Here is a 26,787-nt window from a genome sequence, read left to right as displayed (position 1 = left end):
ATCAATCCTAGAGCGCGTGCAAAGATGGTGGGTATCGTGAATAAGGTCTATTACTTCTTGCTATTGACGATCATTTACTTATTTTCGATATAGTTCTTGTCTATCTTTTATATTTCATTCATCTATTTATCCCTCTCCCCAGTTATACATCCACCGTTCCGTCGTTCCTTCATTCATTCATTCCACTCTTGAATTTGAATCAATGATCAGTGTTCATCAGTCTCTTTATGGTCAAGTATTCAAATCTCGTTGCAGTTTTCACTAATCCCCACATAAGGGTAAGGGTACCAACTTTTTTTTTTAAGAGTTGTTTCCTGTATCTGCGTCCGATTCTTTGGCAAACCGTGATTTTCGCTTGAGAACTTGCCAGGTATGTGATCAGAAGGTGAGTAGTAGACAATCTCATTAATAAAACTCCTAGATGATGAAATATTGTTCGAAATTTTACGTTCTTAAGGAGACCGTGGTCTCTAACTCGTTTAACTGTTCACGATATCCTCTCACTGACCAGCCTTGATAACATCGACGCCGCTTTCTCAGTACGAGTAAAATACGATGCCGATGACAGCCATCACAAGAATAACCGTACACACGGAAGTGACGACAACTGGCGTGGACGCTTTGGCGTGCAAAGGGACGTTGGGACTGGGAGGAACCGAATTGGGAAAATTCACGGATGACTGGGTCGAAGGTGAGTCTGGTGAAGAAGGTCTGGAGGAAGACGAAGAGGTTGTGGGTTTTGAAGAGTGGAGAGTTGGCGCTTCTGAAGAATTAAGAATAAAATTATATAAATCAGGGATGCGATGCATAATAAGGTTTCAGGCGGAAATTACATGATGTGATCGACAACATTCCTGATGCAGGACGCGTTGCGCCCCCCCTAAAAAGATCTGATAAACCGCGAGCTTGTTTCGAGTCTTGGAGAGTCACAGGTTTAATTCCAAAAAAGTAACACGTTCTGTCAGAAGGAGTTGAAATGTCTTTTGAATTTTGATTCAGTAAAGCAGCCTGGTAGCCAGGAAACTTGCGCATGCATCGATATCGAGAAGGCATAGAGTCTAAATCTTGCTTGTTAAAAAAGAAATGGAATATCACTGTGGCAGATAAATCGTCCTGATATGTTTTTATTTTGTAGCTCTTTTAGAGTGCATGTGGTACTGTTTTTTTTTTTTTTTTACCTTCTACTGAATGAATAACGGCGTTTTTAACGTCACAACATTGTCGGTGGAAGTGGAGGAATGAAGGGATCAACAAAAAGCCGATCCAAAACTTCTCATTATTTAGTAGTAAAGTCGTTAAGAACAATTACTTGGAAGAGTTTTCCACCGTGTCCAAGTTCTTTTGAACTCTATTGAAGTGGTAATAGGATTACCTGCCCAAAAACAGAATCGCCAGCCTCTTCCTCTACAGGGAAAAAAATAGTGATCGGTCCCAAAATGCCTCGCGTTTTGGCTTTGTTCTTCGTATCACTGGATGTATCAGCTTTTGTAGCATTTACGCATTAATCTGTTTGCCTTATGGTTCTTGAGGCAAAGAATAACTAGCAATTATTGGATGAAGCTGAGTATGATCTGCAGAATTCTTCAGATCTCCACGAAAGAATGAAAAATGATTTAATGTACTTTAAACATTGCTTACCTCATTCGAAATTCCTGTTTTTATCTCTCTGTTCGAAGGCAAATTCAGGATATAAAGAAATGTTTAGTACAGCAGAAATTTTTCAAATAGCATTTGTAATCCATTGAGTTGTATTTTTGCTGTTGTTGTTATGTTTTTGGGTAGAAGGTTGGCTATTTCTTCTTCCAAAAAAGTGTAAAAATGTCAACCTTCACCAAAAACAACTTAGCTAAACCTTGTCCTTTATAAGGCTTCTCGGTTAACGTCCCTTTTTTGGCGGTACCCTGTGTAATTGACGTCATGCTACGAGATATTGGAAACTTCTCCAATATATGCTGAACCTAGCTGGCTTGGTTATGAATTTGAAGCATTAACCGGGGGAAATGAGCCAATCAGAAACGTCGTCAATGTTAAGAAAGGTTTGATCTAAGGCTGACTGCGCTGCTGGGACAACTTTTCATTGCAAATTGTGTGAAAATTTCCACGAGACGTTGCCCACCCCCTATACTGTCCTATATGAGTTTCAACAAGGATGATTGCACAAAAAAGGAGTTAAAGCATATATAATACCTTCCGGGATTTCTAAGAAAGCAAAAACGTTACGTGTTTCGCTTTATTGACGACACTTCAATTGAACCTGACCTTATATCAATGCGTAACAAGTCATTAACAAAGGCCAAGAAAACTTCCACTGATGGTTTGCACCGCGATGTTCCAGTCACATTCTTGTATTTTTAGGAAGTTCTGAAGAGCCTTAATATTAAGCCTGGCATTGACTAGTTATTAGTTATTAGTTATTGACTAGTTAATTATTATACTAGTATAATAATTAATCGTTCTGCTCAGTTTGCATTTTACCTCAATGTAAGGAACTCATTGCTAGCATGTAATTTCGTATTTAAAGCTAATTAAGGGCTATTTCTTAGAAAAACCGCAAGTTCTCACAATACTACCGTTTAATGTTAAGAAACGAAAAACATTTTGATTGGCCAATTGTGTGTACACTAATTTCTCACGTGGCGTGCATATAGCCAATGGCAAGTTGTTGCGTGGTATATGAATCTCCCACTGGTGCCTATGCTACATGTGGTCAAACATCAGAAATGACTTAAACGGAGTGGCCGTACTTTTTGGAAACTATGAGTTTCAGGTTAAAGGAACTCTTCCCCATCATCTAAACAGTGCAGTATTTAACGTTGGAAGCACTTGCCCGCTCCAAGCAGATGGCGGAGAATGGAGCAGATTAAAAAGTAGGATCATCAACTACTACAGACACGGAAGCATTGCAGATCTAATAAACTACGCATTGAGAAGAGGATATGAGCTGTGGGTCTGTTATAAGTAAGCTGGGAGTGCAGGGGAAGCTCAAGCCTGGGAAAATGCGCTGCTCGCCGCGTATGATTACACTTGGAATGTTAGAAATAACGGCAACGTAAGGGCCGTCCCATAGTTTGTTGTGACACTGCCCGATCGACACTGAAGGGGTAAACGAAGACGTCCAATCATCCCATGGACTGAATTTATGTATTTATTTTTGTGCCAAACCAGTAGTACATGAAAATTTTTTTGACTTAACTTACGTATAGACAGAGCACGATAAGATTCACACAAGTTCCAATAGACCCAATACTTGCTAACATCCTTACACTTAGTAAATACTTGTGTCATGTAGACGCAAAAATGAAGAAGAGGGCTATTAAGATGCTTAGAAATATACGCAGTAAAGTGATGGACTCCAACTTTTTAAAACTACTTTTGTTAGTTTTCAGTCGACTAGAAAGTTTAATATCCTGTCTTAGGATTCTAGTTGATTTTATTTTAAGTTGATCTCTTCAATTAAACTTTGAAGATATCGCATTTACGACAGTTTTAAGCTCAAATCTACCGTTGAATTGCAGTCTAATATTCTAAGAAATACCGGAAGAACGTCATTTGCCGTTCGCAGAATTGAAATTCTCTTTGTCACTCACCCCTCAATGATTCAGCGTTCAAGAGTAGATCACTTTTAAGACACATATAGACACAATAGACACATATAACAGATTGCAATTGATTTGAAACCTTTAAGTTCAAATGGGGCGTGATGTATTAACAAAAAAAACAAGGACTCTGTTCCGTGGTTTGGATCACAAGGTATCAATAGGACCAAACTGAGGCACCAAAAATCTCAGCTTCTTTCTAGAAAAATGACTCATTTAGGTGAGGTTATTTCTTGGAAAAACCGCCAGAGTCCATGACTGTTATGTAATTAATACAATGCAATTTTTGATTGGCTAAGGTGTAAACCCCCTGACTCATTGTCACATGACTTACTTTATTGCATAAAGGTATTGAAGGGACGACAAGTTGACATGAATTTTGGCTTAACTTGGCTCGCCTGAGCGACAAAGACAGAAGCGATCATATTTAACAGACTGACAGAGCTTCAAGAGATTCTACACTCAGAATGGCGCAAGCTCAAAGAAAGTTAAGAGAAAACAGTCATCTTCAGTCTCCACAAAGCCAACATTGGTCGACATGGAAGAGAGCCATGGTTCCGCCATTGTACGGTGGAGCAAACACTGAAAACCGCCACCAGAACCAGGTAGGATTCATCTGGAAATATATACTGTACGACGGCAATTTACAGGAACTCTGTGGAATTTACGAATGGCGAGCTATTCGACAGGATCAGCCAAATCGAGTCGTCTATGTTGGAAGCACGTGCACTCGTTGTGGCCATTATGAACCACTGCAAAGCAGAATCCTTGGGTATTGCAGTCATGGTAATCATAAAGCAGACCTGATAAATGACGCGTTAACAAAAGGATATACACTGGAGGTCCGTTATAAGCAGGCTTGCAATGAGCCACAAGCCAGAAGCCTTGAGAATGAACTACTTGACATGTATGATTACGCTTGGAATAAGAGGCGCAATGGCGGAAAACGTGGTATAAGACTATTGCCAATCTGATACGTGGTCATATGGTGTACGAAGATATAAGAGGCCAACTAAAGGCTGTGAGAAAGTAACTCTAAAGGAACTTTCCTCCACCTGTTTATTTTCCTTTCCTTTTTTAGAGGACAGTAGAAAGATAATACGATAAGAATGGCTTCAGTGTTTGTTTGTGAATATTTTATGTGTAATAGCAGCGGTGTTTTAATCACTGAATATATATGGTTAGGAATTATCTTTGAACATGATTTAGAGTGAAAAGATTCACCAAATTCTGCTCCGCGTATAATGAACATTTTATTTCTGAGCGAGTGTACACGAGTAAACTTAGGAGGAACATTAACGTATTCGTTAATATATATGTTAGCCGATAATTAAGTGGATTGTGAGATTCTGTAACCTACAAAAAGTGTTATTAGGTGAGTAGGCAGCCTACGGCGAAGCCCAATCAAAAAAAGAGCGCTGCTTCCAGTGCAGAGATCAGATAATAGAAGACGGATCAAATTACGTTTCCCGTCTCCCCTCCCCTGCGTCAGTATAGGATTCAGGATGAGAAATTTTTGCTGAACACCAAACAGCACATTTTTCCCAAGTTAAATGATTATAGGCCGGGTTAGGAAAATAAGTGAATTGAGTCCCATTTAGGAATTAGGATCCTTATTCAAGCACCGAATTTGAAACTTCATAGTCCCTTATACTAGCATTAGGTGTTGTGCAAATACTCTTGACGTATCAAAAGACTTGCCGGTGTTTAAATCAAACAAGACGTTATGGGAGCTTACACTTCGGCTTCACGGTTGTGAATTAATTGTGAATGCGGGGGAATAGTAAGAAATGATATTTTTCCGGATACCTTTCCATACAAATACCCTAACTTTTCACATTTTGTGTAACAGACTTCTTAACTTCTTCACCGGAAGTCTGCCGGGTGCATGACCGCGTGGCCCAATTAGATTTTAATTTCAGTCATAAATAAATGCGCACCACGAGATCTCAGTTCCGCGTCCTTTGTTTGCGGCTTTACAACAGCACTTTCTCATTTTGTGTAACAGACGTCTTAACTTCTTCACCGGAAGTCTGCCAGGTGCATGACCGCGTGGTCCAATTCGATTCTAATTTCTGTCATAAATAACTGCGCACCAGGAGGTCTCAAATCCACTTCCTTTATTTCCTCTACAACAACACTTTCCTCAGGTACAGTTAACTCCAGACCTTCTCCAGTAGCCTGAAATTCATCCGATTGCTTCGAGTCGTTTTCTCCTTTCAACAAAGTCTGAGTCGACCGGCCGTTAATGCCGTCCAGTGACGTCACTCACTACCCGAAAACCGGGTAGTGATTTTGATTGGTTGATTGTCTAAACATTCGCATAATTATGTATAATTATGAAAAAATTTTAGCGGGACGTCGCTTGATATTCAGCGGATCGCATCCCTGGCATTCTTTCGTTTAGTTCAAACATTTTGATAAGCTTAATCTTTATCTTAAACAGCAAAATTGCCCTTGTCTTCGAAACTGACATGCTCGATTGAACTGCGAATGAAGAATCATTGCGGAGAGTCGGTAGGTTTTTCATTTAGAGCCGCTTTGTGGTTTCGGCGGCCGGTGATTTTGTTTACGCGAAGTTTTCTGAGATCAACGTTATAATTCGAACTTCTTGCTATTTTTACCGTCAAGTGTAATTATTCTGTTAACTTTTCTTTCTTGTCTCCTTGTTTTTTTTTTCTTCGCTAAGGACCAAATAGCTTCTTTTCAATTAAAGCAAATCATTGTGTTTTTGAAATAAGTGTTTCGTGTGTGTGTTAATTTCATTGCGTGATTGCGACCGAGTTTGATTATAGAATTTAGTACAACCGGTTCAGATTTTTACTGCATGCAGTTGATACTTTGAACGTTAAACATGAATTATAATCGAAAAAAATAAAGCAGTTCTGTATCATGCAGACATTTCCGAACGATATTTCTCGGTTTGCCACTTGAAAATCGTGTTTTACTTTTTGCATGAATTAAAGCAAAGCTCAAGGAGTAGTGACGTCACTGGACGGCATTAACGGCCGGTCGATTTAGACGTTACTGAGGGAGTAATAACGACTCGAAGTAATCGGATGAAATTCAGGCTACTTCTCCAGCAACGTCACTTAAACTAACATCAGTCCACTCCCTTACAAAATCTCCTGAAAATGCACAATTTCCACATCGAGGATAATTCATGTACAGCATTTCAACATAAACTAGAACTACGTATCTCTCAATAACTCAAGCGCCACTCAAGTTAAGCCTTGTAGGGTCGGGTTAGGATCTGGATAGTTAACCCACCGCGAACATCGTCGTGGAGGTCCCTACTTTGTTCTTTCCTTTCTTCTTCTTCCTTTTTGCGTATTGTGTGGTTGTTTTGTTGGCATTTCTGAAAGAGGATAAATATACATAACCAGGAGCCCCTGACCTAACTTTCTACGTTTGGAATGAATCATACGAAGTTTAAAATTAAAGCCGTTTTAAATGATTCAAGATTAAATTTGGGCATTTAAAATGATGTTTTCCCTAATAATGTTTTCTTGAAGTGCAATGGACGGTCATTTCAAACGTGAAGTGTTACAAATGCAACCCTTTAGGGGGGCGGGTGGTGGTGGTGGTGGTGGGGGGGAGTCCTATATGAAACCACAAACATCGTTTTGATTGGACACTATGATTGCGTGTAAACTTGTTTTTCACATGGCATGCATAGATAAAGCCATTTGGATGTTGGCAAAAACAATAAACTAACAGCATGCAATGACTTCAATGCTTGCGTGCATGACCACTACTGTATAACGGAACGTTAGATAGCTACTCTAGCCAATAGTTGGGACTCTGAGAAAGGTGCCCTTTTCTAAAATCAGACAGAAAATTAATATGTGGTAATTTCCCAAATGACTAGGTAACTGCCCCAATGAACACTCAACCACTTTCTCTACTGGCCAGCTATCTGCTGCAGTAAGTATTCAAGCGGTACACAAATCATTACTTATCCAGTTACAGTGAATAATATATGGTAATTTCCTAATGACAAGGTAACTGCACCAATATGAATGTACTCAACAGCTTTCTCTAATAGCCAGCTATCTGCTGCAGTGAATATTGAAGCAGTACACAAATCATTGCTTATCTGTTAGGGTGAATTTATCCGTGGTAATTTCCCAAATGACCAGCTAACTGCACCAATGAATACTCATCCACCTTCTCTAATGGCCACCTATCTGCTGCAGTGAATATTGAAGCAGTACACACATCATTGCTTATCTGTTAGGGTTAATAAATTCTGTCTGATTTTGGAAAAAGGTACCCTACAACTGAAGAGGCTCTGTAAAAAATGGATGTCTTCTCTGTGGTCTCCAAATTGACTTAACTTCTGAATTACCAAAAAGGCCTTAGAGTGGCTAAGGTTCGTTCAAGTGTGGTAGAGGTTGGCCAGCGAATCACGCCCCTTTCTCCTGAAACCCCACCTGCTTCTGAGGCCCTTGTCCCAACAACTAATATGGGAGGAGTATAACAAACAAAAAGTATGCACTGATTTCAATGCTTGCGTGCGTCACCACTACTGTATGGCGGTAAGTTAGATAGCTACACTAGCCAACGGCTGGAATTCTTAGATAGGTACCTTTTTAGGTGAAATCAGACAGAAATAACACAAGTGTTAGCTATCTCTTGTAGTGGATAATCTGCCATGGTGATCTTTCTCATTTGGTCAGAAAAGGTTTCTTAAAGTACACAGGGTTTGTAAACAATCTAGTATGCTATTTTCGTGGTCCTTGTATTGTCCGTTGGGTCTGTTTTTTTTCGAAAGGGTCAAAGTTCTTTAGGCTCCTTTAGTGCAGTGACCACTGCTTTACTCCCTCTCTGGTGAAAAAAGATAATAATAATAATAATAATAATAATAATAATAATAATAAATAATAATAATAATAATAATAAATAATAAGCAACGGCAATTCAGAGAAAGAAGTATTGCAGCATAAAATACTAGCATTACTAAAGTTTGTTAACTGGTTCAAGTTAATAGTAGCTTTGAGAGAGAAATATTCGGAGCACCTCTTGCGGTTTCCATGCAAGATGTCCTATTTACCGTTCTCGTTTTAACCCCAATTACCTGCCGGTAACTTTTGCGGCAAGAACCAAGAGCTTTTGCTCGAGTGTCTCCCAGAGTTACCGGCATTTAAAGACTGACAAAAACGTCAAGACTTCTACTTGTGAGAGTAAAACAAAAAACAAAAAAACTAATGCAGTTTCACTCACCGTCATCTCCTGCAGCGAAGTTGCGCATGGCCGCGGAGGACTGTGTAATTGCCCCAAACGGGGCAAAAACCCAGGCTTCGCGCGGGCGACAGCTCTGTGGGCCATTTGTACGATGACGTATCCCTTTTTTTTACTACTAAGACCAGAATTCATTTCGTTTTTTCTTTTCTATTTAAATTTGGTAGTCCCAGTATGGTTTTAATAACAAAAGCCTTAACTTGCACAAGAAAGCAATACCCTGATAATGGTAAAATGACACCACGTGCAAATGGCCTACTCCATTACGTAAGAATACACTTTCTCACAAACAAGAAAACCCTCCCAGCGCGAACTTCACTCTCTAAAATATAAAACGCACAGTTTTTCCCCAACCCCACTGTTAACCTCTGTCCGCAAAGATTAGCATCTATCAACAGGCCCTAACTATCTGGGTGACCTGTGCTGCACCCATAATTCAGTTGTGTCTAAAATCAAATATGGCGATCTCCAGGATCTCAGCCGCAGAGGGATCGAGCAAGGAATATTCCAAGATTCAGGGTTTCTTTGTACATCGTTATAATCGGTAAGCAAACAGTTACAGTGTTACATTCATTGGACACTGCAGTACAAATTGTATTGCGAAATAGCTCTCGTCTCTCATGGCAGCTGTGCTTACAAGCTTGTGTTGTTTTATTCTTATAACACTAATGAAACTCAAGACAATATGAATAAAATACGGTAGTATCGAACCTGCGTGCTAAAACCGGACCACAACACCTGTCTGAATATAATTTGCAGAATGTAGTAAAAACAAACAACAACAACAAAAAAAACATATGTATTTTAAAATTATTTTGAAGATCATCGAGGAACATAGCCAAAGCATACACACAGAATTCTCTTACGGTCGAACCTCGACTTAAATAGTAAATAGTCCGGATAATCGAACGTATGAATATCAACGAGGCAATAATGTAAAAACAGGGAGTAGAGAAAACAAAATTTCGTTACCAGTGAGGTCCTACTTGCATTTTTGTACAGTCTGTATGTTATGTATTTTCAAATAAAAAAAAAGGTCCTGTTTCACATGTTCGTGCATTTACAGCACTCTAAAATGTTCAAGCATACTAGTTTGTTTTAACGAACAACGTGGTCGCATAGCAAAGTCCATCATTTTTTCGAAGCTGCATTATTTGGATAGGGTCGATGTTGTCAATATTTCTCTAGCATTTCTTTTCAATTATCCTTTGCTCATCTCGATGCTGTCGGTGAATTTCAGGACCTTCGCATTGTTTTTGCGTATACCTGAGATCTGCTGCTTGCTGATTTTAAACGCGAGTGCTAAATTTGTTGTTCCTTTCTCGCCTTTCTCTAAAGGTGAAATAATCGTTCGCATGTCCTTTGTTAAGAGAACAGACCGCTTTCGTTTCGTAATGGTAATAAATTGCTTTATTTGCATGACCGCATCATTTTACAGTATTGCAAAAGCATGTATATGACAATCAAAATATAAAACAAACAGCACTAATAAAAATCTAGAAAAATTCAGTTACATTACTAACAGTGAATCACGTATTTTTATACTGGAGGAAACAAACGTCATAACTAACATGATGTTCCTTCGAATTCATTATCAGTTTTATGCTTTCTGGAGATGATTTCTTGTCAAAGTCAGGTATTATTCGATTGATTTGATTAATAAATGCCTGTCTCTGTACTGAGTATTTGTCACATTGAAAGAGGCAATGAATCTCATCTTCTACCTGATTTGAGTTACATAAGGGACGTAATCTATTTTCTCTTGGCAAATGATCGATTTGATATCGACCATGTTCAATCATAAGTTTGTGATTACTTATTTTAAATTTAACAAAATTCTGTCGTTCGTCATAATGTCTTAGCTGGTAGAGATAATCAGATGTAGAATATTCATCTTTAAAAGTTTTATAAAATTCTAGTTTTTTTGAATTTTCAAGGCTGTGCCGCCAAAAAGATAGATATTTCTCTCTCATTTCTGTGGTATATCGTCTAATTTTATCATTACCTAGAGATTGAGCATCTAAACTGGTTAGATTGTATTGTTCAAACATGTTTATGAAATTGGAAAAATATCCTGAATGTAGATTCTTTGACATAAGGAAAGACTGTTTGACTATAGAGTCATTATCTTTGTTGTTGAGGTAAACAAAATATTTCATAATTTTCTGATTTATCGAGATAAGCAGCGGCAATCTATCAAGTTCAACTCTGCAAGCTATGTTAGAGGCCTTATTGTTAACCTCTAAGTAACGTTTACAGAATTTGAGGTGGATTTTTTCTATTGGGGAGCTATCCCATTTTTTAAAATCTTGCTTGGTGTACACTCCCCATACCTCACTGTTGTAACTTAAGATTGGGAATACCATGGTGTCAAAAATATGGGATGCGGTATTAGGATTAAGTTTGTTAAGAATTGTCTGCTTCCGAATACTAGAAAACGCGTGAAGGGCCTTTTCTTTTAAGCGTTCGAGTGCAAGTGTAAAGTTTCTTGTTGGAGTTAAACGTGTACCTAAATAAGTGTATTCTTGGACAATTTCAATTGACTCACTGCCTATGTTGAATTTGATGTCAATAGATTTTTTTGCGCCTTTCTGGAATATCATAATTTTTGTTTTCTTCGGATTAATTTTTAGCTTCCATTTGTCACAATACAAGGAAAGCGCATTTAAACTTAAACAGTTCTGTAATCCAGTTTTCGATCTTGATAGAATAACTAAATCATCTGCGTACAAAAGTGAATTTATTTTTTCCCCATTTGGAAGAACAAAATTAATTCTCCAGAAGTCTAATCGTGCCATGAGTCAAAACAAGCACGCCACACATATGACATAACTCGTTCTTAAAAACATGAGTCGAAACAAGCACGCTACACTGGGTCAGGTAAGGTGTTTTCAAATAAATCAGAATAATTGTTCATCTTGTGCTGCTCACGCTTGTTCAAAGCAAAACAGATTAAAAACACTGTTTTAAACTCACGTTTGGGGGGAGTAATGAAATGTGAAATGGAATAATAAATGTCGGCATCTATCAGAAACAAAGTGTGAGTCATCGAGACACTGTTGCATTGCAAAGCAAAGATAATCACAGGAGTACACTGGAACAAGAAACCATTGACCCTCCATACTTGTTTTTATAGCCCAAAGATTGTTAATTGCTGCAGTTTATGTTGGTCTTTTCTGTCTATTCCACATATTGAAATAAAGGATTCCGTATTATAAGCAAGCGATTAATCCTTCAATCTCCACAGCATGGTACTAATGTTGTTGGAGATGTAAACTTTATTATTCTCCTAGTTGATCAGAGAATTAAACTGTTGGACATACACAACAAGGTTTTAAGATTCATCACAGGTCTTTTCCTCCGATTGTCATGCAGACAGCCTTTTTGAACATATAGACAACCTCAAGATTGCCTCATTCAGGTTTAGGTTTCAGTGTTGATTTTCCTTCTTGAATCCAGGGGGACCACTACTTATGCCACATTCTGACAGACCACATAAACAATCACCCACAGCATCTTCTGGGGAAAGGAAGTGGAAACATTATTTTTACTTGTGGTATGTAAATGCTTACAGTAGTCTATTATTTTGTGTACTTGATATGGGGTGTGCTGAAGTATAAGCTGTTCACATAATTATATGCCTGAATTGAAACCCATCCCTAATCTTAAAAGAAGAGCCAAAGGACCTTTTAGCATTGCAGCTGGATCTCAAAGGTGAAAACCACGTCAAGATCTCACTGACCCTTAAGAGAATTATGGGGACTGGTCAAAAAGCCCATGCCAGACACCACCTCAGTTACAATAAACAGGGTCAATAAAGGAATGAAAGGACTGGTATCAAATCACAGAATGTAGTCCCTCCATGATTTTTGCTCTGTAAAAGGTTGGTAATGGCGAGAAAAGGTAGAAAATTCTTCGGCTGGTGTTTTTGTAAGTTCTTAATCTCACCGAGACTAGTCGGTTGTACCAGATCAGTATTGATTTTATGTCCTGGATTTTTTTGTCACACAAATGGGGAGAAAATCGCAATGTCTAGTTTTTTCTGGCTGCCTAATCTGCACACACTGCTAATTACCAGCCCAGATGATACATTCTAATGGCTAAGACAGAGACTTAAGATTAAACCATTTCATGCCGGAAATCAATCTTTTCTCAGTGTAATGATTCCATTCATGTTTAGTCAAAAGCCTAGAGGACTAGACATCCTACTAGTACATTCACTGTATTAGTGTTATTTTTGGTAATTGAAACCATTCCTTCAAGAAGGAAGTTGGATTCAAGTTTTGCTTGCACAAATAGCCAGCTCCAGCTTTTAAAGTGCAGTATAAAAGAATTTTTATTGTATTCATTTTATCCACACAGCAACTGTGTACACTGCTAGAGACTTTGCAGAAGAAACCAGTGCCACCCTCCAGTTAGCCATGACAAGCTTAAGACAGGTTGGAGATGGGCCAGTGTTTTGCTGTACTAGTTGAGGAGTCAAACACAGTAGATAGCCCCTAAATATACGTGGCTAGCCAAATTCACTCCTTAATCCTCTTGGATGGAGATGTACATGTATCACTTCCTACAGCACAAGAATGTTGGGGGTGGCTTCTTCTGACTGGAGTTGGGTTAGACAGTCAATGGGTAGAAAAGCAACACTGCCTCGTCCCGGTCACCATGGTCACCTTCAAAAAACAAAGGCGGATGCCATCATTTCATCACAAGCAAGAGATCCATTCACCAGGCATTCATGAACTAATGGTAAGCCAGCGTGCAAAGAAAGTGGTGTCCGATAGCCCGGGGCTAGTGGATTTTGCTATCGGGCTAGTGAATTCTGTTTTTAACTTGCCCGATGGGCAAGTGATAGTTTTTTAGAAATTTGAAAAACAGAAGAACTGTAATCAATCCTGCTCATCAAATTTTTTTTCGGGCTAATTGAAATGACTTTTGGGCTAGTACATGCTAGCTACAGCTTGCCCGAATGGCAAGCTGTAAAACTGACTTTCTTTGCACCCTGTGGTAAGCAAGTGCAGTAGAGAAACTTTGTTTACACTTAACATTCACCTTGTGCACAATTTATGAAACTCAGCTCGTTCTGAGCAGGAAGCAGGAATATTGCACATCTTTTATAACTGCCAAAGACTTTTCTAAATTGACTGTCTTGATAATTTTTGCCAGTAACACATAGATATACCATAAACGTGCGGTTGGAGAATTGTGCTTCAATTTTGAGAGTTCCAGTCTCTCTCTTTATCAGCTAGCCTGTGTGCAGTACCCCCCCCCCCCCCTCCCTTCTCGGATTTTTTCCTGCAGGGAGGGAGGGGGTCTGTATACAGGCTATTTATTAGCATAAAATTGGCTGTGTTGGTGGTTTGGGGGCATGGCAGGGGGTGTTGTAGCTCAAAACGAAATTTCTTTTAATTTTTTTCACATTTTGTCTTTCAGCCTGCCCTGGTTCCAGATCAGATGGGATCAAGTTGCCACTAAACTATTTACGGTCAAATTCAGTCAAGACTGCCATTTGAACAATAAAATAAACAAATGGGAAGTTTTGTGCCATTGTCATCCATAAGAATTACTTTGTACAGTATAACTTTCAGCCAAGATTGAATTAATTGAACCACAGGATTAGTTAAGTTTGACAATGCTACATGCAAGTACCGTAATTGTCAACGTAATAGAGTTTGCTGGAACGATGAGGAAAAAGGGAAATTCTTATCAGGAATAACACAAAAAGTTGTGCTATTTTCTCGTCTTGTGGGGTTTATTTGATCCACTGGGATCGATAGCGGTATTAAGTTTGACACTAACTTGCCTTTTCAATAAAGTGACCATATTGGAAAATAATAATAATCAAAGAAGGGTTTACTATTGCAGCCCCCTTTTCCTTAACACCTCTCCTTACAAAATATACAGTATACAGTACGTGGATCTCCAATAAATTTATGTATTATAACAAGTGCTGTATTAGAAGGAGAGAAGCCCGGTTTAAATAAGTGCCTTTCTCTCACCTCACCCCCCCCCCCCCCCGCCCTTCATTCTCCAGAAATTCACAAAAAATAAATAAGTGCTCCACTAGCCTGTTCCAAGCGTTCAGACAGTAGAGCGTGTTAACTGACTCCCCCACCATTTGAACACTGTACTCTACTATCTGAACACCTGGAACAGGCTAGTGCTCCGGGCTCTGGGTTTATCCATAGCCATGATCAGGCCGCAAGTGCATTCACTGGAAGATATGGCAGAATTATAATATCATATTAAAAGATGCCAGGAAAATGGTATGATCTATGGTGTCTTTTTCAATTGTGGCGATTGCAATTCTAACGACGACAAAAACTTACGATAATTACGTGTGCTTTCGTGGAACAATCAATCTGACTTTTTCACGTGTACATTACTTTCCCTGGGTAGCAGTGGATGCGGACGACAGCTAAAAGTAGCCACGTCTCTGGGTACAAATACTCACCCGTCCCAGTACTTCTCGTCTCTCTCAGCGCAGCCATGCCAGAACTACTGACTTTGCTGTCCTTCAGCGAAAAAACAACGATTTTCCCTGACCTGAAACCCCTTCCATCGCGTAGTTTATGTTCCATATTTATATATGCACAGTTTTTCTCTCTTGCAGAATTCACACCCTCCGAGAAATAAGCCTTCAAAAAAAGCTTACTCTCTGCCTCAAAGCGAGGCGCGCTAAAAGAACCAGTCACGCGATCTACCATACTCTCCAATCTTAAAACGGCTGCAAGCGCAAAACCTAACTAGTTAATCCCCCTGTGTAAAAAATAAAAAATAAATAAATAAACGATTTTTCAGTCGTTTTTTGTGCCAGTTCTAAACTTTGCACGAGCAGTGGAACCGTGGCGTCTCCCTTTTTACGTAACAGGCGAATGCGCGTTTTTGTACATCTTGAAGTAGAACTGAAGATTCGAACAAAGCTTGTCGCTCCTGCTTGTCGGTAGTTTTTTTTAAAAATGGCTTATGCTGCAGCTTCCAACAGTGAAGCAGAGTCAGCTCCCGACCTATCCCGATTTTTGTATGACTTTGACGTGGACAATCAATGGAACCATTTCCGTCATGGACCACCAACAGCCTCCTCGGTTGAACGCGTACGGGGAAGAAGAAAATCTAGATTCAAAATGGATAAAAGGCACTCTTCAAGGAGGCAAACACCGTCAAGGAGAAAAAATGCCGCCTATCGCGACGTTGGCACGGTCAATTTGGTCTGCTGCAACGGTGGATGTCTTTTAAAGAATGGCATAGAGACTGCGAGGCAGGTTTAATATTCGACAGGAACGAGGTAGAGCTTTCTATAGATCTAGAAACTACAATGAACACAATTACGTGATATCGAAACTTATGCAAGTGGAACTATTTCCTAGCAGACGCAGAAAAATAACCTACAGTATCCCAGCTTTAGGCCCTTTGTGCAAAATCGCCTTCATGAAATGCTACGGAGTGTCGCCTAAAAAAATTAAAGTCCTTTTAGAGAAAATGGATTGTGACTGTTTTTCTATTGACCCCGATAAACGGGGTAGGCACAGTAACAGACCGCGCAAATTGACGGAAGATGCGAGGAGACAAGTAACAGAGTTTATCTGTTCCCATTCGGCAAACCACTCGCACTACAGAAGGGCGCGAACGGAAAAACAATTTTTTGATACGCCGACAACTATGCGTCGAATGTGGGGACAGTTTACTAGACAACACCCGAATTTCACCTCGACACGTTTGGGAAAGAAAAACAAAGGTCCTGTTATAAGTTTTACTACCTTAAGGAACGTGTTCAACGAAGATCTCGGCAGCAGGTTGGGTTTTCGAAAACCACGAGAAGACACATGTCAGGTTTGTGACAAGACCTTAAACACGATAGGACGAATGACAAACGGCGCAGCCGAGGACGGCGCCAGTAATGAAGAAGAACTTCAAAGAATAAGAAAAGAACGTCAAAATCATTTAATTGAGGGCTAAAGGAGATATGCTGCCTTAAAGTATGACATGTTTGTTCTGTCTAAGAAACGGGTCAATGGGTGTACAGATGAAAGTTAGCAGATGAATTGTCGACGCTGATTTCCTCTTTACTTTAGCTTGAAGGTCAAGAAAATGTCGCAAGAGTTTAAAACTCAGTATAGTTAAGGTGAATAAAGTGTTGAAAGAATTTGTACTTGCTGAGTTCGAGTTGATTTGAGAGAAGGTGGGTAACTTTGTAGTTTGCGATTTGATGGCACTAGTAATAGGCCCTCTGCAGCTAGCCATTCATGTGGTACAAAACCGCCATGCTGGAGAGCAAAAGTCGCACTGGGACTCCATGACATTTTAGAACCCGAAACTTTTAGGTTTTCCTTTTTTCAAAGGAAAAAAGCCAAACCTGGGGAGTAAAATATGAAAAATTAAACTTAATAAAAACATGAGGAATTTATTAAATTATTGGAAATTTGTACATGAATGGAGCCGGTCGTCAAGAAATTTTAGCCGTCCTTAAGTAACAAAAAGTTCTAGGCAATATTTGCTTCTACGAACAGATATTTTACGGAAAACAGTAGGTTGGGTGCCCCTATTAAGGTCCTTGGTGGTCGCAGTGCCTACTATAAGAACGTGCAGTTATACTAAAAACTCTTCTCGGCCAGTTGCAGAGTGGTTTACGTTGGAAGCACTTGCCCGCGAGACGCAAATGATGAGGTATGCCTCAAATCGAAAAAAAGAATCATCAACTATTTCAAATAACGGAAACCGTAAAGCAGTTCTAATAAATGGCGCATTAAGGAGATGACATGAACTGTGGGTCCATTGTAAGTCAGTTGGGAATGCAGCACAGTAGGAGAATGAGCTGCTGGCCTTGTACGATTACCCTTAGAATGTATTCCCATAGAGACACAAGAGAAGTAACTGGAGACATTAAATGAATGGCTCATGGATTAAATTCTTTACAACGTAGAACAAAACTTGTTCGTGCCAATCAGAAGGCTAGAAAATGTTTTGCTTAGGTTACGTAGCTAGAGATCTGACGTAGCTAGAGAACTGATTAGAAGTTTCTGAGCTTTGCTGCGTGACTGTTTTTAATAGAAATAAACAGTCTAGTGAATGTTGATTGCCCTTTGGTGCTTTTCCACTCACAAGCTCTCACAAATTCAACCCCCTGCTCAATACTGCATTTCACAACACATTTGTAAGTAATGTGCGAAGAGTCCGATACAAAGCGGCATAAAAAATAATGTTTACTCAATGAGCCGGAAATTGTGACCTTTCAAAAACTCTGCTTTCGCCAGTTTTGAAATCGACAAGAAAGTATAATATCATTGTATTCAAGGAATCTGCGTTTTGCGGGCGACAAGAGGAGGTGGGAGACCCCAGGTAGGACAGGTAACCCGCCTCTCAATATAATATCTTATTTTCTGATTCGATCACCGTTACATGATAGGTAGGGTGACCCACCGCATGTTACCACACCTATCTGGGGTCCCCCACCTCCATGTAAACATGCTCCGTAAGTCACTTGCCACACGTAGAAAGTTCGAGGAGAGCATCTTGAAATAGAGCCCAACACAGAATGTTTACATTTTTGGCCATTAAAAGCGAACCGTTCTTGATATCTGGGTTACTTTGTCTGGGGTTTTTGATACCGGGACGAAACTTTGGATTATAATCAGCTTTAATAAGCTCGGTGAACAAACGGAGAACAACGTGATTAAAATATTGCTCGTATCTGACCCTCATGATTTGAACCGCTTCTGAATCTTTTAAGACTTTTGAACTCATATTTATTCACCTCCAAAGACTCGGCTCTATACAATTTCCGCTGGAGCAGTTCAACTGGCAGCAAATTATTTAAAAAAAAAAATCGAATCCATATTACTTGAAAACATTTATTGTCGTTCATAATTCATTCAACTCAATATTTATTTCCAAGCGAGTAAAAAACCCTCCTTCAGAAAATAATGTTTATCAATGAGACCTGCTCATGTAGAGGTAATATATAGACCCCATTCACGATACCTGCTATCTTTGCACGCACATAAGGACTGGTGGGATAAATGTCTTGTCACGTGGTTTCCTAGGGAGCAAACAAGCGATAAAATCTGCCAATACAAGAAATCGCGCTTGCATTTTTTTTATTTTTGGCAACAAAAAACGAAGAACGTTTTATCTTAAAGACAATAATGGCAAATTATGGGTGGACGTGATCGTTGATACATTTTTTTAATGCAGTAGGGACGGTAGATGTCCTCACAGCAAGCAATAATGACGTGAAACTAGTCTAAAATTGAACTGAATATTTTGCAACTCGTATTGAGACATTTTATCACTTGTTTGCCCCCTGAAATACCGCGAGACATTTCTTTTATCCCATCAATCCTAGAGCGCGTGCAAAGATGGTGGGTATCGTGAATAAGGTCTATTACTTCTTGCAATTGACGATCATTAACTTATTTTCGATATAGTTCTTGTCTATCTTTTATATTTCATTCATCTATTTCTCCCTCTCCCCAGTTATACATCCACCGTTCCGTCGTTCCTTCATTCATTCATTCCACTCTTGAATTTGAATCAATGATCAGTCTTCATCAGTCTCTTTATGGTCAAGTATTCAAACCTCGTTGCAGTTTTCACTAATCCCCACATAAGGTTAAGGGTACCAAATTTTTTTTTAAAGAGTTGTTTCCTGTATCTGCGTCCGATTCTTTGGCAAACCGTGATTTTCGCTTGAGAGCTTGCCAGGTATGTGATCAGAAGGTGAGTAGTAGACAATCTCATTAATAAAACTCCTAGATGATGAAATATTGTTCGAAAGTTTACGTCCTTAAGGAGACCGTGATCTCTAACTCGTTTAACTGTTCACGATATCCTCTCACTGACCAGCCTTGATAACATCGACGCCGCTTTCTCAGCAGGAGTAAAAATACGATGCCGATGACAGTCATCACAAGAATAACCGTACACACGGAAGTGACGACAACTGGCGTGGACGCTTTGGCGTGCAAAGGGACGTTGGGACTGGGAGGAACCGAATTGGGAAAATTCACGGATGACTGGGTCGAAGGTAAGTCTGGTGAGGAAGGTCTGGAGGAAGACGAAGAGGTTGTGGGTTTTGAAGAGTGGAGAGTTGGTGCTTCTGAATAATTAAGAGAATTAAGAATAAAATTATATAAATCAGGGATGCGATGCATAGTAAGGTTTCAGGCTGAAATTACATGATGCGATCGACAACATTCCTGATGCACTGACTCGTCCCCCCCCCCCCCCCCCAAACCCTCAAAAAGGGTTGAAATGTCATTCGAATTTTGATTCAGTAAAGCGGCGTGGTAGTCAGGAAACTTGCGCATGCATCAATATCGAGAAGGCATAGAGTCTAAAAGGCAGCCTGTGTTGCAGGCGTCCAAAGGGATGGGCGAAGGGGAGTAAGGAAGTTCGCACCTCTCTCCCCCTCCCCCCATCCAGTTTTTTGTTTTTGCCACGCATGCTGTTAAAAAGGTAATCCCAACATGGCATGGTCTGCTACACAGTTTTAGTGTCGTCGTCACGCAACGCTTCTGGGGAGGAGCCTTGCGTGATGACACTAAAAACGGTTGTGTAGCAGTCGTAGCAGACTAACCTTGTCATGCACAGCCATTACTTCTACTTACCCGTGAGATTTGGGTGTGTCGGCCACCGTACGGCAGTCGGCCATTTTGTAAGCTTACAAAATCCTTCCAAATCACTCTTTTCTGTTGCCATTAGCTCACAGAAGCTGTGTTCACTAAAATGCTTGCTATATAACTCGGGGCATTCTTTTCGCGCGTTTTCACAATCGGACTTGCATACCGTGTGGAGTACTATTTTCTCTTTGTGCTCGGGGAAGCATGGCGGAGCGAACTCCGCGCAGAGAATATTTTTAATAGTCGACGAACACGTAGAGTGATTTCCAAAGTTTTTTCCTTTGAGCACATTGTTTAGAATAAATTGTAGGTCACTTGATTGTGTGGTGTGTGTGTAGCCGAGATGAGAACATGATGACATACGCAGCTTGGCACAGTTCTGAAGAATGGGAGCTTCGGGAGAAAAAACAAGTAAACAATTCAAGTTAACCTTCAAACTAAATAGTTTTAATAGGAATTAAGGGTTTTTTACTAGATGCGATGCTCTTACTTGGGACCTCGCCAAGTAAACAAACAAGTCCAGAATTCAGGCTGTTTGCCCGAGGTGAATTTTCGAGATATTTCTTTCAACATGCACAGCATTGGTTTTGAAACATCTCGTCATACTCATACTATCGGTGCCACTTAAATGAACAGTCAAATTTCGTTACTTCATAACTTTTAGATTGTCTGGTCTCTATGAGCTCGAGACGAGAAACGTCTTCTTTTTCCAATCCTTCTTCTTTAACTTATAAACTGAATTATATAAAGCGGGCACCACCCGAGCATCTTGTATTAACGTATCGTGTACAGCGTAAAGGCCCTTGGAATCAAATCGTTCACCCAGCTCATAATGACCGCTTTTGAGCCCCTGAACACTTCGACGTTTTATTCTTTTTTCCTTCATTATTTCATGCTCCCCGGTTTTTCGAGGATTTTAGACTCCGTTCACATATCACCGGACGAATCAGTTCGACAGGATGGATTATTTGACTGCACACTTCGTTGAAATGGAACTGTTCAATACGATACTTCGACACCAGATACTTTGTTCACATGGAAACGTTCAATATTTTCGCTTTGTTCAAACATAAATAACGAACCAGCTTGAATTTTCTCCAATAGTTTTACCGTCTGCCCATGCGCAAAGCGCTACTTTAGCAATTCCACAATGGCATCTTCTAGCTAGCCTCCCACGCAGACACCTCTCTCAGCTGCTAGCTGAGTTGCCACGCATACATGCAGACACGCCTTAGACGGCTATCAGTGCTGCTTACACTGGACAAATTTTCGACCGTACCGGTTAAACATTTGACCTCGTTTTTGGGGTGCATATCTTGAGCGGCTAGGCGCCGAAATTTTTTTATACGCTTTGCGTGGTTCCGTAAGCGGACCTCCTAACTTATGAATCTTGATAAGTTTCTGGACGAATCTTTAACCAGCTAAAAAATTTGACGGACACCTAGGTCACTTGGGACCGTTCAATATTTTTGCTCTGTTTACAATGAACTTTGAACGACTAGGCGTCTAAACTTTTGTTCCGTTCAGGTGGTTCCGTGTGAACATGCTGCGGTGAACAATTCCGTGTCAACCGGTCGAAAATTCGGTCGTTGCCGTGCGAACGTAGCTAGCCAACACGTAACTTAAAGTGATCTAATCAAGCAAGTTGAGGGTGAGGTTTTTGCCGTACCGCAGGAAGGACTACCGAAAATGGTAGGAGTATTTTGTTTTGTTTTGCAGAGGTCAAGTGCCACCCAATAGAGCTTTTCACGGTTTTTGTCCATTTTTGACGCGGACAAGTTAGGCTAAATCCCTCAACCGTGAATACACAAGACAGTGCCAAGCGCAATGTTCATGAGGTTATCGCTTCTTTACTTCTTGGACTTCAGTTTCAAGTCTTATAACGTGTGTACAGTTAAGATACGTGTGGACGTGGAAATTTTTGAATCCGCAAAGAAAAATCTGTGGGTTAAAAGATATCTTGCGTAGTCCCTAGGCCTCATTATTCCGCGCGGCCAAAGCGTTTCGGCTCACGAGGTCCCGCCCGTTCGCCCTGGATACGCCACCGAAGTGAATTGACCTAGAGGTACTGGGTAAATGCCGTACAGGGACTAGGCCAAAAAAAAAAAAATCTAGATATGTTTAGACAGGGCTCTAATCAGGACTTTTCAATGTAGCGTATCACGTGTTTTCGCATTATGACCAACAGGTGGCGTGTTCGGAAAATCTACGTGAATTTACCTGTTTTTCGAGGCGATAGGGGAATAAGAAAAATAAAATTCTCATAATTATTTCAAAATACTAAAAAAATTCCGGTATTTTCCATTATGGTAGGAACAGAACATGGTCGGATTCATTTAATTTTAGTGTTTGTAAAGATAACGTCCCCTTGCGATTTCTTTGGGCTGTTGAGTAAACTTGAGAGCCTCGGACCTAAAGCAGCTGCCTTTAGACCTTGTCACGGTTTTGGAAGCCATCTTGACGAGTCGGCAAGCGCGTGAGTGTTTGTACCTGAGAATCTAATTTCAAATACACAGCAAAGGATTTGGGGCCGAACCTGTGCTGAAATTTCTCCAGACGCTTGTTTTAGATTTTCCACATATTTGTCTGCAATTCTTCCGGGAATTTTAGTGGGCAGGAAGAAACATTTTTGCAGACAAATGTATCGACAATTTTAGAAAGTTGTTCTTGCGTATGTAGCTGCATGTAACGCCCTCAAACTTTTTTTAGTAAAGTCCTTAGGAGTGTGAAGCTTAGGTTTACAATTCATGTTTTTTTTGAACCGTCAACCGTTTTGTGGAAATTATTTGACATTAGATTCTCATACAGACACTGCAATTTCTCACGCGCTTGCCTACTCGTCAATATGGCTTCCAAAACCGTTACAAGGTCTATTGTGCATCAAGAGCAAGACATACACACGTTTTATCTTGTCATTTCTTGCACAAATTTTTCTTTTAAAGTTCATTTTTCTTTCCTTTTCTTTTTTCTTAAATAACCTGATATATCAGAGTTTCTTTAAATTACAGTATTTTCAGTTTTAGTTTAGTTTTATGGTTTATTTAGGAAACCGTTTGCCGTCGACGACTGGTTGGCGAAACAGCTGTTTATTTAGTGTACCTAGCTCCCCTCCTCAACAGGTGTTAGCCGGGAGAAATATATTTTTCCGCTAAGACTTTCATGTGACAGTTTTTTTTTTCTGTTCTGTTTTCATACCATTTTGAAAATTTGTAGAAGCAAAAAAGTAAAGTGTTTTTTCTAATTTGCTTTCATTTTGGTTTGAAAAGAATTTTTTTCAACAAATATTTTTTTGAACTCCTTTTGGTAGCTATAACGGCATAAAATTTAACGCCCATCTTGTAACTGAACTGAGTAAATTATCATGGATCAATTTCCAATCTTAAAATAGCCTTTATATAGTTAAAAAAAAGTGACATGTAGGATTTGTCGTCAAATTGTTTTAGTTAAGTTAATTTTTATATTATTATTCTACCAGCGTACAAATCTTTCGACAATTGTCCAACACTATAAACACCTGCTAAAAGCCAAATACAAACTTCTTACTAGAAAACAGCCTTAATTTGAGCAATATGAATGCAGACGCATTAGTCATGAAAGTGCCATTATTGTTTTAAAAAGGTGCCACTTGTACGGCGAATTGTTCCTTGCTAATTTTAGAATGAAAAGGAAACGATTCCTCTGAAAAATTTGCATGCGGCTTGTAACTGGAGCGACGTGGGATCAACTCAGGAGTTTATAACACGGCGATATATTTATTCGGACAAACTAAAATTTAAAAAATAATTGCAACGAAGATGTTGATCTTGGATATAATCCCTTTATTATTCCACGTACGTGCTTAAACTGCTTTCGAATTCAAATTTGATTTGGCCAGTTTTCACCGTACAGTCAGGTGCTTGATATCGATCGTTATCTGTTATCGTCTTCAGTCAGCGTTAGTCAGCAACACGAATTTTATTAACACAATATAACTCGAGTCACTGAAACGTGACAATGTTTTTACTGTAAAAAAATCAATTTTACTTACCCGTTGTGTTGTCGCGAGGTTTATAATTCGCCGGTCTAAGGCACTTCCTGTCTTTTCGAATCGAAGGCAAGAGTCGGCATAGGCCTTTAATCCATTCGATTTTTTCATAGACGACTTCCGCTTCACAGTCTCTTACAAAATCTTCACAAACTTCTCTACACGGCAGAACGGGAAAGTTAACGTTTTCAACACATTTAGGGACATAAATAGCGCACAACATAATATCTAAATGTCGAGAGCATTGTTTGAACAGTCTTGTATCTTGCTCCAATTGATAAGCCAAAGTCTTCTCCTGAAAGTTGATATCATTAGGGAAACTGGCAGTGTAGTTGTAGCCAAGATTTATACATCTTTCAAACAACAAAGGGTTCAAACGATAGCAGATACTAGAGAAAACTCCGATCGGTAAGTAAATGAAAACCACAGAAAGTAACGCTGTTGCTACGGCGCTGATCTCCATCGCCGCGGTTGCCCTAACATGAACAAAACCGGCATTACACGTGCTATTACTTTTTAAATACTGATTTTAAATCAGCTGATTTTTTTCCTTTAACGCGTTGCGCGGTTACCAAAGTGGTCGGTTATGTTGCCAGGGCGACAAAATCGACGAATCAAAGAGGAGCACGTTTTAGAGCGTGTGTTCAGGGACACCCAGACACGGTTCCCTCCTCAATACTTTGAAAACACGGTTTAGATCTCTAGAAATGTATTCTAAGCGGCGCTATTAAATATAATTTGTATCTGTTCGGTCATCCGAGGGTAACTTGAGTCTTCAAATAGAACTGATTAGAAAAAGAAATTACAAGGGCTTCATTATTATTTTTCCAAAAATTTTGGATGCAATTTAACATATTATGAAAGTGAGAATTTTTCTGGTCCCTCTCACCATCATATTTTCGAATCCGAAAATGTTAGGTCTCCTTTTTCTACGAAAAATAGCTTAAACATGAGGAGTGAAATGCAAAAAATTAAATTTCAGAAAATCGTTGGGAATTTCTTGATAAGCTTCGAAAATTGCACTTGAATGTAATGGTCATCTAGAAATTTTTAGCCGTTCTCAAGCTAATAGAAAATTCTAGGCTCTTTTTGCGTTTCCGAACAGATCTTTTATTTAGTAGAAAACAGTCGTTGGTTGCCCCTGCATGCTAGCAAGCACTCGATAATAATTGGAACCTGGACAAAATGTGCATAAATCCACTCCAAATTTTATCCCACTGTTTTCCCATTTCCTTACGACAGAAATGTTCTGAATGGACTTGACCGAGGACTTTGAATCAACTGATAGTCATGCTTAATTCGTACTCTATGCATATGGATGGCATATGTAATCAAATTTTATATGTCTTCGCCCTCCAATGGTATTCCGCTATTTTTCTCACTGCAACTGAAACACCTCAGGGGCACCCAACGAGGATATAGTTCAAAACCACTTAACATAGCATTGTTGAACGTATTTTAGTATTCAAACAGTAGATATAGGCATATTTTTATCCCCTAAAAACTTTTCATCTGTTCGGATTTCCTAGCTGAAAGTCTAGTGACCCGAAAATTATAGGGATAAAAACTTAGCTTCTCGAAAATTTCAGCCAGGAAAAGGCTCCCGAAAATTCTAGGTGGCCTTTTTTAGGGTCAAAATCCATTAAAAATGCGTAATTATACCATTTTGTAGATGTTCGAAAATCCTAGCAGAGGCAGCCAAGCAAGAAATTTTACAACAAATGCTCCGAAAATTCTAGATCTCAAATCGTCTTCCGAACAGATATTGTCCCGAAAATTGCCGTTGGGTGCCCCTGACACCTGCATTCACCGGAGCCTGACAGGCTCCTAGCATTAATCACCATCATGCACCTTGTGTACCAAACAAGGTGCCTTCCCGTAGCTTTTACTGACGCGTCATCCCTATCTGAACTAAGAGCCTTGAACAGACCAGGCTGGTGGTAAAGAAACGCTTGGATCTTGTATCCAAAGTATCCCGCGGTCTTGGACAGCAAAATCCAAAGTGTCCACCTTGACCTTGTGGATCATTTGTTTTAATAATCCGTTTTTGGATTTTAGTTATTATACTACTACATGAGAAATTTCTGCAATTTGATTGGCTTAGAGCAGTGATATTTCAGCTTATTTTGAAATACCTACATGTGAAAATTACAAACCTTTTGTGGGTAGTAGTATAAACAAATAATAGCATGATTTGTACGTGATATTATATTTGGCATAGATACTATTATTGATAGTTCAAAATTGTCTCAAATTTCAAAATATCACTCGTGGTATTTATGCCAAATATCACTACAGATCATGCTAT

At 39.5% G+C, this 26,787-nt stretch overlaps 1 protein-coding gene and 1 long non-coding RNA gene across 3 annotated transcripts; one reads left to right on the top strand and one right to left on the bottom strand.

The window, feature by feature from the left end:
• Window positions 1-521: 521 nt before the first annotated feature.
• On the bottom strand, window positions 522-24,987 carry LOC140950465 (frizzled-4-like). 2 transcript variants are annotated; one of them, XM_073399696.1, is made up of 3 exons: window positions 24,483-24,987; window positions 20,444-20,848; window positions 522-763 (listed from the first exon to the last, which is right to left on the bottom strand). In XM_073399696.1, the coding sequence occupies exons 1-3, from the start codon at window positions 24,940-24,942 to the stop codon at window positions 537-539; spliced, it is 1,092 nt and encodes a 363-aa protein (XP_073255797.1). In that variant the 5' UTR covers window positions 24,943-24,987; the 3' UTR covers window positions 522-536. The 2 variants fall into 2 exon arrangements, with proteins under 2 accessions (XP_073255797.1, XP_073255796.1); XM_073399695.1 differs by lacking the exon at window positions 522-763 and adding an exon at window positions 18,700-19,932.
• LOC140950247 (uncharacterized) lies at window positions 11,749-14,742 on the top strand. Its single transcript, XR_012167159.1, has 3 exons — window positions 11,749-12,396; window positions 13,203-13,586; window positions 14,271-14,742. It is a non-coding gene; the product is annotated as an uncharacterized lncRNA (long non-coding RNA).
• Window positions 24,988-26,787: the final 1,800 nt, after the last annotated feature.

Source organism: Porites lutea, chromosome 10, assembly GCF_958299795.1.
Source record: "Porites lutea chromosome 10, jaPorLute2.1, whole genome shotgun sequence".
In the NCBI taxonomy this organism is placed as follows: Eukaryota; Metazoa; Cnidaria; class Anthozoa; order Scleractinia; family Poritidae; genus Porites; species Porites lutea.
Note: the sequence above shows the minus strand (reverse complement) of the source record. Positions and strands in the feature narration are given on the sequence as shown.